At 35.1% G+C, this 17,331-nt stretch overlaps 1 protein-coding gene across 1 annotated transcript in view; it reads right to left on the bottom strand.

Moving 5' to 3' along the window:
* The window catches only part of CSMD1 (CUB and Sushi multiple domains 1), a gene marked incomplete at both ends in the record, with an annotated part of 1,064,284 nt that overhangs the window by 126,050 nt on the left and 920,903 nt on the right, over positions 1-17,331 (bottom strand). Inside the window, 2 exons of the mRNA XM_082048870.1 lie at positions 635-704; positions 6,415-6,533. Of these exons, the coding sequence (XP_081904996.1) occupies positions 635-704; positions 6,415-6,533 (189 nt within the window). The remainder of the gene's footprint in view (positions 1-634; positions 705-6,414; positions 6,534-17,331) is intronic.

The raw sequence follows: 17,331 nt of genomic DNA, 5'->3' as shown, positions 1-17,331 counted from the left end.
TTGTGTAATCAAGAAACAATACAGTAGAACAGGATTATTATCTACACAGTGAAAACTCAGATCTGTTGGTAAGGTTTTAGTGTGTTTAAAAGGGAAATTCTTTTTAGCTTTACTTTTTAACTCAGCTTTGTTTAATGGCTTTCTCAGATGAAAAGAGCCAGCCTTTTCTGCATTCCTAAAATTCTTTTTTCATTCCACCACCCCTGAAGGGTTGCCTTCGGAGCTGCTCTCCACTGAAGACAGACTGCCTGCTTCTTTGAGAAGTTTTTTTAGCTTCCTGTGTGACCTCCCTTTTTTTTGAGAAGGTTCTCCCAGCTGAGCATGCTGCAAAAGGAATGTGTTAAATTTCCCTCATTCAGCCTGATTCAAAGTAGAGTATTCAGGACAAGCTAAACAATGGTTAACATCTAGGTTTCCTCCTTTGCCCACTCTCACAAATTTTTTTTAAATAACATGTACACTACGTATAGAGAAATTTTTTTTTGTAATTTTTCCATATTTCATATATAGAAATGGAAACTCAAAAAAAGTTTTGAATGAAACAGAATTAAGTGAAGGAACAATAGGCATGACAAAGCCAGGAGTTTCTTCTGACTGATGTTCAGAACACACTGAAATAAATAGGTATCCATACCAATGCAGAGAGGTGATGGATAGTTCCAGCGTCGAACAGTTCCTGGCATACAAGAAATATGAGAACGACCCTGTTTGGAAAGGATGAAATATTAGATTACAGATACTCATTATGCGACTAATCAGAAAGACAGAGCTACAGAGGACCTCCTGGATCATTTTATCTGTGTCTTTTCTTATATCAACCAATCGCATCATAACTACTTTTATGAATCCGTTGAACTCTATTTTCAAACATTTCAGGTTGTATGTTTTTATTTTTTTACCGAATAAATGCTCTAAAACACTCTTTCTTTGATAACTTGAAAACCTCTTCATATTTTTGAGTAAGTATAAGGCTGGTTACAACAGAGGAGCAGCTGACTGCATGCATTCATATGGTCAAATTGGTTCACCCCCTGTTTCAATTCTAGGGTTCTCATCTGCAGCATAAGCATACTAGTTCATTTTCAGGCTGCAACCTGGAGTGAATCAGCCATTGCTCTGAGTGAGTAGCACAGACCCAGAGAGGAATTTGTTCCATATCTGCTTGCAACAGATGGTATGGATGTGGACTAAGCCAAGACAGTCATCCACAATTACCAGCGGGCCTTGAACTCTCACATGGCCTCACAACATGACCCACTGCATACATGCAACATCATGGCAGACAGCTATAAAAGTACAAGTGCCCCTTTATTCAGCTGTCATGTTTAATTTACTCTGCCTGTTTTTATGAAACATCACAAGAACCAAACAAAATCATGTGGTAGCTGGAAGTGACCTGCAAAACCTTTTTCCATATACTTCAGGGTGGCTGCCCAGGATCAACTGTAAAATGCTGACAGCTTTGCTTGCACTGGTAGTAGTTCAAGCTGAAAACTTAAAAGTATCACAAATGAAAGGGGTTTGTTTGTTTGTTTGCTTGTTTTTGTTTGCTGTTGATATTTTTTTTTTTTTTAATTCTGTCCTCTGAGGAACTCAAGTTATGCACTCTGCTGTTGGAATGTGAAAACTGGAAGGAGTGTAAAAGTCTGATATAAAGATTAAGCCAATTCATAACAATTCAATAAAATAGTTTTACAGCAAACTTTTTATTCTAAAAGAAAAATGTGCATGCACTTATTGTATGATCTTACTCACTTGCAAAATGGATACGGTTTTGAATAATTTGCTTAGTGCAATATTTCCTATTTTATTTTATTCTCTTTTCCTAGTATTCTAAGATTGCATGTCTCTGATGTGAGTTGGGGGAAAGCCATAATTTAAGTAGCACAGTCAGGAAAAAAAGTAAAATGGCCTATAAAAGATCTTTTGAAAAATAAAATGAAATGATTCCTCTGGCTTCAAGCCTCTTCCCAACAAGAGCACACTCTGATTTCAGCCTTTTAAAGTCCCCTCCTGGGTGGAGACACTTAATCCTACAGCTAGCAATTACCTTTCTTATGCATCTCCAGGTAGTAGTTTGAGCTCTATGACTTTTCTGGTAAGTTGCAATTATAAACTAATCCACACCTGATTGTTATTGCTAGCTGTGAATATGTTCTGTAAAGACTAAGGGTAAATTCACAGAGTGAAAAAAAAAAAAAGGATTTGAAAAGTTATGCTGATCTATACTTGTTGAATAGAAAACATACTGTGCTTCGTAGAACCTTATTTTCATTACTATTTCTTTTTCATTTAAAGCCATTTTTACTTGTCCTGTCTTCAGGACTTCATGTCTATGCAGTCCATAGAAATCCACATTAATATTTTGAAAACTGAATTTGGATATGGAAGGTCTTCTGTTTTACAATTTAGCAAAGATCATTAAACTGTTTTTTATATAAGTCAGACTTCACAGTTAGGATTAAATTTATATAAGTATGGAAACAGAGGTAAGAGGTACAGCTAAAGAACAATATGCTATGAAATTTTAAGAAAGTATTTCTTGATAGAATCCCTGGAAATATAAAAACAAAAATGTAGTTAATCATATTCATGGACTGCAGAAAAGACCTGCACACAGACAAAAGCCATTGTGTGGTTTTGTGCTAGTGATATACACATTGGATTAAAGTTTAGCATTAACACAGATCAATTGTTTTTGAGCAGGTCTCTTCCTCACAAATACATTATTGTTTTATGCTAGCATTGTATTTATGAACTCACAATTCTGACTTTTTTTCTAAGTAAAAATAGATCAAAAACATCAGTTGAGGGTTAACAATGTGTATCTTCAAAAGATTACCTATACTCATTCCAACTACTTCCAAAGTGTTCATATTCTATTGTTATCTCTCCAGTGTTTCAGCAGTACTACTTTAAGTAGGCACAGAAAATTTAGTGATGTTGTATCTTGAGGCTTTATCAATTTCTAATCCATGTCATAAAAATGAATTCATCCCCTTTTTTCATATGCAAAATTCAGATGTTCCATAGTTGAAAAAGTAGGGAGAGTGTGAAATATGATCGGCAATACAAGTAGGAGTCACCACACTAAAGCTAAGAAGTTTAAAATTAGATACCCATGTTAACTTTTTGATATCCTAATCAGTGAAGAAAAATGGCACTTTCAGAGTAAGGTGCCTCTCGTAACACAAAATCTTATTATGAATCAGCCCTTGGAGGTGTGTGGCTCTTTATCTCTGGTGTCACAATGAGAGTCTAAACAGATGATTCAGATTAGATAGCTGCTTTTAGATGGAATAAATTGGATTAGATGCTATTCAGTCTCCAGAGGAAATAGTATAGGGTAAGTTTTTCACTTTTTCATATTGCACTACTGCTATAGGCCTACCCAACAATCAGATGTTTGCCTATATATATTTCAGTCTCAACAGCTCAGGAGCAGTGGCCTAGATCACAGCAATAAGGTGTTAAGCACCTATTGGCAATTATATGAACAGCAATTATATGACAGCCCTACCAGCATCAACATCAGATCCCGATCCTTCCATCATAGGTTGGAACTGAATTACAATATATAAAAAATTGCAGACAGTTTTCCTACAAATATTAAAAATAAGGATCTTTCTAAAAGAAGAAAAAAAAATAATTATTTAAGCTAACAACTCTTAAAATACTATTATATTTTCTGTGGTGTAATCAAGTTTAATACAGGCTGAATTCCAGACAGATTCTGCATTGAAACAGAATGTTCTGAGAGAAGGATCTGGAAGTTCGAGTGGACAAAAGGTTGACCATGAGTCAGCCATGTGGCCTTGTGGCCAAGAAGGCCAACAGTATCCTAGGCTGCATTAGGAAGTGTGTGGCCAGCAGGTCGAGGGAGGTTCTCCTCCCGCTCTACTCTGCCCTGGTGAGGCCACATCTGGAATACTGTGTCCAGTTCTGGGCTCCCAGTTTAAAAGGGGCAAGGAATTACTGAAAATAGTCCAGCAGCGGGCTACAAAGGGGTCTGGAGCATCTTCCTTTTGAGGAAAGACTGAGAGAACTGGGACTGTTCAACCTGGAGAATGTTGACAGGGGACTTTATTTATGCTTATAAATATCTGAAGGGTGTGTGTCAAGAGGATGGGACCAGGCTCAGTGGGAGACGGGACCAGTGCCCAGTGATAGGATGAGGGCAACTGACACAGACTGAAGCACAGGAGGTTCCATCTGAATATGAGAATGCCATAACCTCTCTGGGCAGCCTATTCCAGTGCTCTGGCACCCTCAAAGACAAGACTACCCAGAGAGGTTGTGGAGTTCTCTGGAGACATTCAAAATCCTCCTGGATGCATTCCTGCGAGACATGTTGTAGGTGAACCTGCCTTAGCAGGAGGGTTGGACTAGATGATCTCCAGAGGTCCCTTCCAACCCCAACTGTTCTGTGATTCTGTGAGTCTAGGGTTAATAATAATGATAAATTTAGCTCATTGCATACAAAGAAAGGACTGTAAGAACATATAAGCTACATCTGTACTAGTGGAAGTGCTTGGACTTGTTTTCTAGCCTTGAGGTCAAAGTACATTCTTTCGTGTATGTGCCTCCTAAACTTTTTTTCTTTCAAATTCACCTCCAAAACAAAGTGTCATGATGCAAATTGACTATCAGGAATAGTCTCTGGCATGTGATAATTACTGAACCGTAACACTTCACCTAGTCTAAAATCACACCATCATCCCATTCTAACTAATTAATAGCACTGAAGGTCAGATTTCAGTTCTTATTCCTTTGCCTTGGCTATAGCAATACAGAAATATTTGAGCAATATAGAAATATCTGTAGAGTATGGCATTTCATCATATACTTTGTTTAATGCCACTTTGAAATAGACAAAGCTTAATGATTCATTAGCAGTTTTTAAAAGGAAGTCAGCATTTATTTGGGAGTCAAGCTTCAATGGAAGTCAGACCTTTTGAAGGGAATGTATAGTAAAAATGTTATATTAGATCTTATATGTCTCTCATCTTCTTACTGACACTACTCCTGCCTACAAAGGATATTATAAGGGAAAGGTGAAATAGGGAAAATAAATTTTAAAAAAAAGTCTGAATGTCAAGGTTTTTAAACCAATAGGTGTTTTCAAAGTAATATTAAATTGTCCTTTTTTGGAGAGAGAAAAGCTTAAATAGCTTATATATGAACAATCAGCTTACTCGTAAGCAATTCACAAACCATTAAATGAATAGGGAGTGCTTGGGATGGGTAGAGTAAGCTTTATTGTACACAAGTCTTGAATAATTTCTAATTAGTAGGATACAGGTATGACAGAATCTGTTTTGCCATGGATATGGGATGTTTTTCAGACAGGCTGTTTCCAGTCATGCTATAAATGTAAAAAGCATGGATTAAGTTAAATACTTGATCCTATATCTGTAATACATGACTGAAAATGTAAACAATATTGCTGATTACCTAGAGAGACTTTTCAAATGCAGGTGTTCCCACTGTAGTTTAGAGCTAAGATGTTCAGTGTGAATCCTGCCTGAATTTTAGGAGAATGGTAAGGAATACCGACATCAAAGAATAAACCTATACATGTTGAGGGAGCACTAAACTGGCAAACATCAGATAGGGAGCCAGGACTTTATTCCTCTCTGGAACAGAAGTTGTGAGGCTTTGCATTCTCTGATACAATGGTATGTTTTTATGTTGTCTGGAGTCACCCAGAAGATTCTGAACTCAGATGTTTTCAATGTATCGCACCAGTGGTGGAATATATGTAAATGAATTAGAGGAACTAATGAGGGAAGAAAAATGCTTTCGATCTTAGATTCACATAGCGCTGTGACATTTATAAACAGCAGTTCAACAACATGTCTACCATGGGAAACTAAAACAGTGTGAGAACAGTGAACATCCTCAATCTGTGAACTAATTTGTAATATTTCTTTTGTTGAACAATTTTTAAGAGTAGATTTAGCATGAATAAAATTAGCTTTAGAAACAAAATTCTACAATTTCTGAGCAGAATATGAAATCCCATTATGTACTTCTACCATTGTGGTTAAATTTTGACCTAGAGGAACCACTTCCAAAAAAGGAAAAACAGAGTACAGTTTCAATAAGCATAGTTCTAAAATAATTTTATAGATAAAACATTTTAACCACTTTATTTTCTTGTCTATTTTGATGGTTTTTACCACTCAATGATACGTTAATCTAAATCAAGATTTGCCAGCCCAGATTTATTGAGGGCCAGACATGCTACATATTCATAGCTTTATAATGCAGGAGTACTCACATAGGGTCTACTTCAATTTCCTCTATGGACACACTACAGACTCTTCATTAAAATAACTTTCGAGTTCATCTGTTGCCATTTTGTTACAATTATTACACAGTGTATAATTCAAAGAAAAAAGAAAGAAATACCTGTAATGTATATCCCGGTTCACACTGAAATGACAAAACATCATTCACCATGTATCTATCTCCTGATTTGATCCCATTGCTAGGAATTACTGGTTCTGGACAGGCAGCAAGGCCTACAGCTGAGGAAAGTAAACACAAAGATTGAAAAAACATAGACAAGTGTACAACAGCTCTTCATTGATATTCTCTGCTCTAATGAATTCTTTCCACAGCATTGTTTTTTTAAGAGAACATTAATTAGAAAAAATACTTCAACATTAAACTAAAAGTTTGTTTAAAACACAGAAATTACAGAACTGACCTGCAGAATACAGATGGCATGACTGAAACATAAAGATTATATACTGTGACTGTACCAATTACTACGTCATGTTGCTGTCACATACTATGCCATTTCACTGTCTTCAAACAGTATGGCAATTATAATATAATAAACTCTTTTTTTAAAAAATTTTTTTGTACCTTATCCTTGTGAAGGAAATGGAGAGACACAGAGGGAATACAATTTTTGCATATTCTCTTTTTTCAACAAAAGATGAGCAGAACTACTGAGGTTGGGTGGCAGAGCCTTTTGGAACAGCTGCTAAAGGCCAAGGGTATTCCTTACGTTTGACAACTTAATTGACTGTAAAGTTCAGACATCTGAAAGGTAGTACTCTTAACCCAAAACCAAATCTTTGCATAGGTGGGGCAAGATAGTCTGTTCTTAAGTATTTTTAAGCCAGGTGTTAGCAAGCAGAATATTAGTTTTACAAAGACTCTCCATGATTAGTAATTTCTCAGATTTGTTCATCTAAATTTGGCAACCTGAAGTACTAGCTGCAGCTTTTTGTCAATAGCATATTACTGTTCTTTTATTTATTTATTTATTTATTTATTTATTTATTTATTTATTTTTTAATTGTGTGCTTATCTGAGGAGTTTGTTAGTCAGTACAACTGAAAATTTAATATTGTCTCTGCTATCTAAGCTAAAATGCTCCGAATGAATGAGATTGTTGAGAAACTGATGATTAGATTCAATAATTCTGTGCTTTTAAGATTCTCTTTGCAAACAGAAGGACCAGCGGAATTAGTTTATAGGTTTATGGTCTGATGATATAATCTCATTCTCCTTATAAAATTAAAAAAAAAAACCTCAAAAAAAAATTTAAATAACTAATCTTAATAATGAATTAATTTATTAACTAGAGAAAGTTACTACTGAAACATAAATACTGCTATTTTTCATTAAAATATGATGTATATAGGCTAGAACAGAATAGAAATTATTTTCACAATATGTGAGAACAGATCTTTAGAATTTATTAGCATAACATTTTGTAAAAATCAGACAAAAATAATACTTCACTGAATACGACACTGTGTGTCCTTCATTTCTCTTGTATGCAAAAATAACTGACTAAATGCTACAACTCTCACTGTCTTCTTATGAAATCTGACTCATTGGTGACAGTAAGTGCAACTTGACAAAGTGTTTAGTACAGAAATGACGTTTGGCTTTACTCCAATACATTCTGGATTCTGTTGTTCCAGATGATTCATCATGAAACAATATCTGATATTATTCACTGAGACCCTAGTCTTTCTATGAAATACAACTTTATTTTGGATAATGCTGTTTGCATTCCCACTGTGTGGGAATAACACAAGAATGGTAAGGACAAGAACTGTAAACACACTCAGGTTACTGCAATTGGGGTGTAGAAAAACATATAAATCACAAGTAGAACCTCTGTGTTTAGATAACAGGCCTGTGAAAAGAATCGTAAAGGCACCTTATCATACAACCTTTAGATTCCTTCAGGCAAGATCAGAGCAGTGTCATAAACTGTGCCTCCATGAATCCCTATATAGAGACCAAAATGAGCAGGCTTGTTGATCTCCACCAAGGGCTGAATTCTGCAGAGCCTGCGTCTCCGCTTCTGTGACCTCAGCCTGGGAGCTTAAGTGCTGTTTCAAAGATACCCTGGCAGCAAGGTAACAAAAATAAATTTGCTCTTTGTGTTGCATCTGTGGCTTCTGATTGTTCCAGTAACCTCCCTGCATTGGCTCAAAGATACAGATACCTTACAAATCTTAAATATGAACATTAAGAATTCTGTGTTTCCCACTTCACCCACTTCCAGTCATTTTTTTTGCAGCTCAAGGTTTAGTTGAAGTAAATGTACTTTCCCCTAATGAAGCACATTGTCAATGGCAAGCCATTTCTTTGTCTTTCCTCGAAACACAGGAACATTTCCTTTCTTTTCCAGGAAACACATTCCATAATCCTGTACCTTTCTTCTATGTCCTGTGTCCTTGATGCTTACTACATGTCACATTTTTTCAGGAATGAACTGTGATTGTGGCAAGCCTTCCTAATGCTGAGTGACAGTTACCAAGGTATGAAGTGTAGACTTCATAACAACTGATGCAAGAATTATTAAACTAAATATTTTCTAGTTACTACATGAAGAATTATTTAATAGTTGCAAGCTACAGGATATCTCTGAAATAGTCTCTTTCTGTAATGAAATGTATATTTTAGGAAAATATAAAAATGTACTTTAAAGATTTTTAGCCATTTCTACCACAGTATTTACAAATTCTGGTGTTGTACCAACTTAAAATGATCTTATGATGTCTGCTGCAGGAATAGGCAGAGAAGAACCTAATGAAGTTCAACAAGGGCAAATCCTGCACCTGGGGAGGAATAACCCCAGGCTGGGGGTTGACCTGCTAGAAAGCAGCATTGCAGAGAAGGACCTGGGAGTCCTGGTGGGCAACAGGTTGACCATGAGCCAGCAATGTGCCCTTGTGGCCAAGAAGGCCAATGGTATCCTGGGCTGCATTAGGAGGAGTGTGGCCAGCAGGTCGAGGGAAGTTATCCTCCCCCTCTACTCTGCCCTGGTGAGGCCACATCTGGAGCACTGTGTCCAGTTCTGGGCTCTCCAGTTTAAGAAGGACAAGAAATGACTGGTGAGAGTCTAGCAGAGAGCTACAAATATGATTAAGGGATGTGAGCTTCTTTCTTCTGAGGAAAGACTGAGAGAGTTTGGTCTGTTCAACCTGGAGAAGAGAAGGCTGAGAGGGGACCTTTTCAATGTTTATAAATATCTGAAGGGCGGATGTCTAGAGGATGGGACCAGACTCTTTTCAGCGGTGCCCAACAGCAGGATGAGGGGAAACTGTCAGAGACTGAAGCATAATTCCATCTGAATATGAGGAGAAATTTCTTTAGCTTGAGGGTGCCAGAGCACTGAACAGGCTGTCCAGAGAGTCTGTGCAGTCTCCTCTGGAAACATTTAAAACCCACCTGGATGAATTTGTATGTGATTTGCTGTAGGTGAACCTGCTTTAGAAGGTGGGTTGGACTAGATGATCTCCAGAAGTCCCTAGCTGCTTATACTTTGTATAGTAGCGGCTAGCTGCTTATACTTTGTATAACACTTTGTATATACTACTTCTTTGGTCACAAAACACTATGCAAAACCCATTCATAATTGACTTTATTTGATAAACCTGACATTAAGTCGAAATCCCAAAAAAGCAAAGAGAAAGCTGGAAACAGAATCAAATAGTATTGTGAATCCTTATCTTCATCATTCTAGCCATTTCATAACACTAGCCTAGTTTAGTTAGATAACTAGTTTAGTTAGGACCAGACCAAAATTCTAAAAAATGCTTGAGAGAAAGCAAACAAATTCTTGTACTTGAGGACAAACCAAATAAAGTAAATACTTAGAGGCTTAGAAATACATTAAACTAGATTGTATGCGAAGAGTCAGTAATACAGGGAAAACATGTTACATGTCAAGTCCAAACAATCAAAAAAGGACAAGGATTGCTTACTGCAAGCTCTTCAGTGCTCAGCTTCTGCTATGCAATGCAAGAGAGAACACATCAATGTCAAGAATTATAACCCTCTCCCTGACCTTCTTCTACTTACTGCCTGCTAAATACTTCCTTGCCTCCACTGTGGTGCAGGACAAATAAGCCTCACTTCCATAATTATATACATGCCTACAATTACCTCAAATTCTGTCTAAACATCACTGCAATTGCTGGCAGAAAGAAAATCCTTGCTGGCATATCTGACAATGTGAATGCCTATTAGTGTTCATTTCAGAAATGTGCAAACTGAACAAAACAAGAATTTCTTGATGGCTTGACCAAAATTCATCAGGCTTTTTTTTTTACTTCTTCCCACCCCATGTGGCTAACTGAAACATATCATTCTTTATCATATTATGAACATCAAGCTGGAACAATTTTTTCTTTCTATTTTGATGATGGTGTATATCAAAATCCAAACTATCCCTTTCAAAACTGCATGCTTCAGACACCAACCTAGTAAACGTATTTATCTCAATGAAGTACTGCCAGAAGGGTCAGATTCATATCAACAGCTAGTAAGTTGTACAGACATACCGATAGGATCAGGACCTGCTAAATTAAAAATGGCAATTTTATGATTCACACCTGCTTTAATATAGGGAAAAAGAAAAGACTGCTTCACGAAGACCAACATTAAAGATCAAATTGCATGAAAGATCTTAATCTGGACCTACAAGAACCAATATGCTACTTAGAAGAATACATTTTCTTTTCTGCTGGTCTGATTTTTATCTTCGACTTTATTAAAGATCTTTATGATAGAGGGGTAATACAAAAGATAGTCATTGTTCTCTAGTTCCCTTACCAGTGGAACCTTTATTTCAGCTCCTGAGAATCTTTAGCACTTGACAGCATGCAATAGAGAAGCTTTGAAAAGGGATACAGTAATTAAAAGTAAGCTTATGTTTTCACATATTTTACATTATCTTGGTATAGCAGTAAAACAAATGTTTGAAAAAATAATTATGCTGAATTGTGCCATATATCCTAATTGAGGTAATAAGGGTAGATGGCAGTATTAAAACATTGCTTGCATAAACCAGGATTTTTACTGTAATATTTTAATTCTAATCACTATATTTGGATATATTCACAAATATATTCATAGACATTTGTGGCCTAAACCTACATGTCTATATTTACCATATATTCAGTTCTTACTAAAACAGACATGTCTTGAACTGGGAAGTTCAAGAAGCATGCTGTATGAGCAAACACTCATTATTTCCAGACTATTTTTATTTGGTTGTGTATTAAAGAAAATATTGGAATTACTACTGAATTAATAAATGAGATTTTAAGACCAAGCTTGAAACATCAGTGCCTGTAAATGCCATTAAATTAAACAGGCAATTTTCTAAACCTTACTGCTTAGATAGTTGTTTCCTTTGTTCATGAAGATTAAAAGGAATTCAATCAAATAGCAGAAATATTTATTTTTCCTACTGTTGTACATATTAGAAATGCAAAAAAAGCACATTTTGATTGGATTTGCTGGTGGCTGTGAAAATAATTATGTTATTTATTCTACCACAGTTTAGGGGGAAAAAACATGAATATGAAGGATTAGTTTAAGTGATTAATTCCTCTCTTTCCTACAGTTATCTGTTGCATATTTTTACTGCTTTGTTACAGTTCATGGGTTACTGCAACCAGTTTAACACCTATACCCCATCTGAAATAACCAGAAACAATGCCACACAGTGGCTCTCAACAATACTTACCAGAATGACCAGAATGAAATTTCTCTAAGGCACTGACTACACTGACCAATTATTTAAGTGAGTTTATGTGTCTGACAAAAAAACACCACAAAAGAAACAAAGGAAAAACCCCTATCTAAGTAATCAATTTAACCATAGCATATAAATTGAGTATGACTACTCAACTTGGACAACCAAGTCACACATGCATTCTTGATGCCTAACAGAAAAACATCCTCAAGTAAATGATGAAATTATATTATTCACCAGAAGACCTGTGTGGTTTTGAAGGCTATAAGGGAAACATGTGCACTGCCTAGGTTAGACATGAGCTCAGGTTTGCAGAAGCAGAATGCCCAGATCCTTCCCATGAAAATAAAGACATACATAGAAATAACCAACAAACGAAGGGGGCAAGAGAAAGGCACATAGATAAAAAGAAGAGAAAGTTTCAAGAAATAAAATAATACTTATTCAATTATTTAAATTATGTTGAAATATTTAGGAATAAAATAAGATGGCATCAGTGGCTGAAGCTTTTATAAAGTATTTATGAAGTTCTGTAAAGTTACTTTAAACCATCAATATAGTGTGGAATATAAGATAAGTGATCAAATGACAGCAAACTAAATATATTTTACTGAAATAAAGCTTTCCCTAACACACTGATCAAAAACCAGGCATGCTTCTAACATTTACACTGGTGAAAATATAATGTCTAAACTCTCATTCATTTATTCTAGAATACTAAAGTGATGTACAATGTCTATTCTAAAGAAATAACTTTTATTCTGGATAAATAATTTAGTAGTGATTTAGGGACACTCTTCTCTGTTGCTCCTTGGAATTTCTTGTATGATGAAGGTATTGTTCCTAAGTGAGCCTCATTTCCTAATGTCTTTATGAGGAATTCTTTGATATAATGGCATCAGGGGTCTGCAGGATTCAGGATGGCTAGTTTAGAGCAGTTTTACCTAGTACTCTCATGTGAAATGTATACAAAATATAAGGCTGGATGAAACACTATTAGGTCCCCTTTTTCTCTTCTACCCTTGCTGTAGCCTGATGATGCGAGATTCAAAGTTATTTGGACTTGAAATAATCACCAGCTTCTTATTGCAAATTGGCATTTTTCTGAGAATACAGTCTTCGCTGCAATGCCTAAATGTCTTCTAGTGAGAAAAATGTTCTCTAGTGAGAGAACAAATTATATCAAAGCATAAGGCAAACACTTCACTGTTCCAGAATTAACACTCTTCCCTACTGGGCAACTCCATAAGAAGGGTTTGGGTGGTTTTAGTTCTAATAATTTATGATTCTTGTTAATCAAGGTGTTCATGCAATGTTTTGTTTTGTTTTGTTTTGTTTTTTATCAAAAGATTTAAAACAAAGCTCATTTACTTAAATAATTTTCTTGAAATGTTTTAGGAATAAGCTCTAAGCCTGGTTCCCAAATAGAAAGAAAGAAAGAAAGAAAGAAAGAAAGAAAGAAAGAAAGAAAGAAAGAAAGAAAGAAAGAAAGAAAGAAAGAAAGAAAGAAAGAAAGAAAGAAAGAAAGAAAGAAAGAAAGAAAGGAAGGAAAGGAAGGAAAGGAAGGAAGGAAGGAAGGAAGGAAAGGAAGGAAAGGAAGGAAAGGAAGGAAAGGAAGGAAATGAAGGAAGGAAGGAAAGGAAGGAAAGGAAGGAAGGAAGGAAAGGAAGGAAAGGAAGGAAAGGAAGGAAAGGAAGGAAAGGAAGGAAAGGAAGGAAAGGAAGGAAAGGAAGGAAAGGAGGAAGGAAGGAAGGAAGGAAGGAAGGAAGGAAGGAAGGAAGGAAGGAAGGAAGGAAGGAAGGAAGGAAGGAAGGAAGGAAGGAAGGAAGGAAGGAAGGAAGGAAAGAAAACCCCCCAAAACAAACAACAAATACAAGAGAACCCAAACAAAACCCACGAAAAAACCTAACATGCAATATAATTTTAAATGTAGAAAGAGGATTTGCAATTTTTGTGCCTTACGAAAAGCATTACAGCTTTCTGAATTTTAAAGGCAGAAAGCTTTTTCTCTTTCCAACATACTGATATCTAAAACTATATTAAAGGATCCAGTGTCCTCTGATGCATACATATAATTTCAATTAATGCTAACTGGAAACTGTATACATATAGCAGGACCAAAGAACTCTAAGACTGTGCACCGTGAGGAATGTAGGTAGATATGAAGTTCGGTGTTTTGGTTTATTATTCCAGAGAATAAAATCATGTTCTCTGTGGATTTCCCTGAAATGCAATGAACAATCAGACCAACTATGAATATTTATTGTTAATTTTGACTGACAACAATTGATTGCTCAAGAAAACAATGTAATAAGCAAAGCCATTCCCCTTCCATGAAAGAGCAGGAACTATATAAATTGGATTTGAATTAATAAAAGTGTACTCAAAAATTGAAATAACTATAAATTAAATTCTTCCAATAAAACTATTATTAAATTTTAACCAGAGTCATAGAAGACCCAACAAATTTCTATAGCCAAAAACTTGAAAGAAGAATAAAATTACCTAGATGAAAATAAAATAAAAAGTCTGCTCACCAATTTTAGTTCTCTGAGGACTGGCTCAATTTTTTTTCAAGTCTTTTTTTTTTTTTTGTGAACTTACTATCTATCCGTAGGTAAAACTCAATTAAATAATTAATCCTTTGCATCTACACTGCTGAAGTGCTTGCTATTCTGTAGATTTTTAAAATGCATAAGACACTTTTAATCATGTTTGCATGATTATATTACTGTCATTAATTATTATTCATTTTATTTTACAAAAGGGGACAGTTTTTCAGGTTATATAAACAGCCATAAGTCTTTTTTTTTTTTTTTTCTTAAATAAAACTATACTGATACTAGCTCTTACTTGTCAAAAATATTTCCCAAAAATTTTTTGCTCTCTCTTCCTCTCTGTAATCTAGTGTGTCTCCTCAGCTCGCTTTCTGATCAGGAAATGAAAGATATGTCACATAAATCTTCCTGGAAATCTGTAATTCATCTTTGAAATACTATTTTTCTCAATATATCACTGAATTTCCTTTAGTATGACTACATAAAACAAAAGAACAGAGCTACAATAAAGAGCAGAATTGATGAATGGGGAAGGAGCCCTTTCTTACAGCAGGGTCCAGAATCTATTGCTTTTATTGTGTCCTCAGTGAAGACAAACTGAAAGAAGACAACAGAATGGATCGCTGCAAAGTAGCTGCTGACAACTTCTTACAAAAAGTTAGAGAGAAAGTCTTTGTTACCTGCCATGACTTTAACCTACATTGCTGCTACTTAGAGGAATATCCTTATTATGGAAGTACACAGAGAATTGCAGCAAAGAAGACAGACTCCTAAGCTCTCTTCTATTCTTTAAACTTTTAGAACAAGTATTTGAACAAGAACTGAAAACCATGTATCCGCTTAAGTATAATGACCAACTGCCTACATACTACATCCAAGTCCAGCTCTGTCTTCTAAATGAATACATTAAACATACGTCTCTGTCCTCACAACAGTGGTGTATTCTTTATACATCTGATTTTAGTGCTATACTTTTTTTCTACAAAATATTTAAATATAAGCTGAACTGGAATGATTAAGCATTTTTCCTGCTAATTAGAATGCTGATACAAATCCTGCTATAGCTGCTTAGTAGAGAGACTTAAAAGTAGATATTGTAGTAAAATAGCCTTTAAAGTAGATATTGATTACTGCCACAATGACTATTCACACCATTAAATTTCTGCAAGATGAAATAATCGAACTAAGGCCTCTTATACTATAGCTGAATGTTACAGTTGCAAAGTGTTTTATTTAAAAAGACTATGAATCTGGTCCTCCTTTTCCTTTCCTTGTATCAGAAGTACTTGATGTTCTAAACATAGCATTTAATGTTGAATGTTTTTTTTTTTCCAGACACTAAACATTTTTTTTTGTGTTTGCTTAATTAAGAAAACCTCTCAACAAAAGAATATTTTTATTTCAAATTTCAGATTGACTTCTGATCCAAAGCTATTTATTCTTCCAATGCTACTTCAAACAGTAGGTGGCTGCATGATCACAAGCTTCAGAATTCATAATGAAGCACTAGCAATATGTTCATCTTGTTACACGTTAAAGTATTTCCTTCTCTGCTTCTTTCTTGATCTAAAAAGGTGATTGTTGAGTATAAAACTGTAAACTCTTGCTGTGGGTATTTGTTCAGTTTCTGTATTCAGAGACACACACACAAATGTACTGTCCTGCCAGCCTTGCAGGAACCATATAGCCACAGAGGGAAGGAAATTATTCTTCCCTGCCAGACTATCACCAGAATAGTTAACTAAGCTCTGAGTGCTGAGTGCTACCTTGACCTGTACTGAGTTGTACTTCTGAAAAATCTTAGCATTGAAATATTTGAACCACTGGAGTCAATATATGCTTTATGAGAGCACAGTTGTGGGACTGTCAACTAGGAGACAAACAAAAGTATAAAACCAACAGACCTTGCATGATCCCAAACACTTTTTACTTGTTAAACAGAACACATTTCTTTCAGAACTCACAAGCATAATAAAACTGATACAGTAAAAGATAAAAATTGAACTTCAAAATTTTGTATAGTAACATCCTACAACAAACTGTATTTCTTTACACTTCATATGAAATTATACTAACACTTCGGGTTAAGGGGAAAGGCTTGAGGAGAAAAACAGACTGACCAACTGGGAAGGAGGGTTCCCCAGTCATCCTACATCACCATTAGAATGCATATATTCAAATAAACTACAACATGCTTATATATCAATGCTTGAAATAAACAGGAAACTAAATGACAACATAAGACTATCTTGTGGATTATGTTTACTTTAAAATATTTGTTATGATCTGAAAATCAGGGCTTTCAAAAGTCTGTACATATATATATTATACAATTTTTAATCTCAATCCTAAATAGATCTTATTAAGATTGTTAATGTGTTTATTTACTTACATGGACTTCTTAAAAACCTAATAACAATATTAGCATTTTTAGACATTAATACTGGAATGAAGGTAATACAAACTAAACTTGATTTTCAAGAAAATTCTTGAGCAACATTTATGAGAAAATAGAGCATGTTCACATTAAAAAAATTAAAGACAATTTATTTTGTGACCTTCATCAAAACATTCATAAGACTATTAACTCATCATCACATTATTTTTTTAAAGACTGGAGTATTCTTAGCCATAACTATTTCCAGTTAGAAGTAATACTATGCAAGCACATGTGCTGAATTTCCTATATTCTGTAGTATTTAAAGTTTTTGAGAGAGTTAATAACACAAACATGCATGTTTGAATTAA

The sequence above is a fragment of the Streptopelia decaocto genome (genome assembly GCF_964273445.1).
Source record: "Streptopelia decaocto genome assembly, chromosome: 3".
Classification (NCBI taxonomy): Eukaryota; Metazoa; Chordata; class Aves; order Columbiformes; family Columbidae; genus Streptopelia; species Streptopelia decaocto.
The sequence above is the reverse complement of the archived record's forward strand: the minus strand, read 5'-3'. Positions and strand labels throughout refer to the sequence as shown.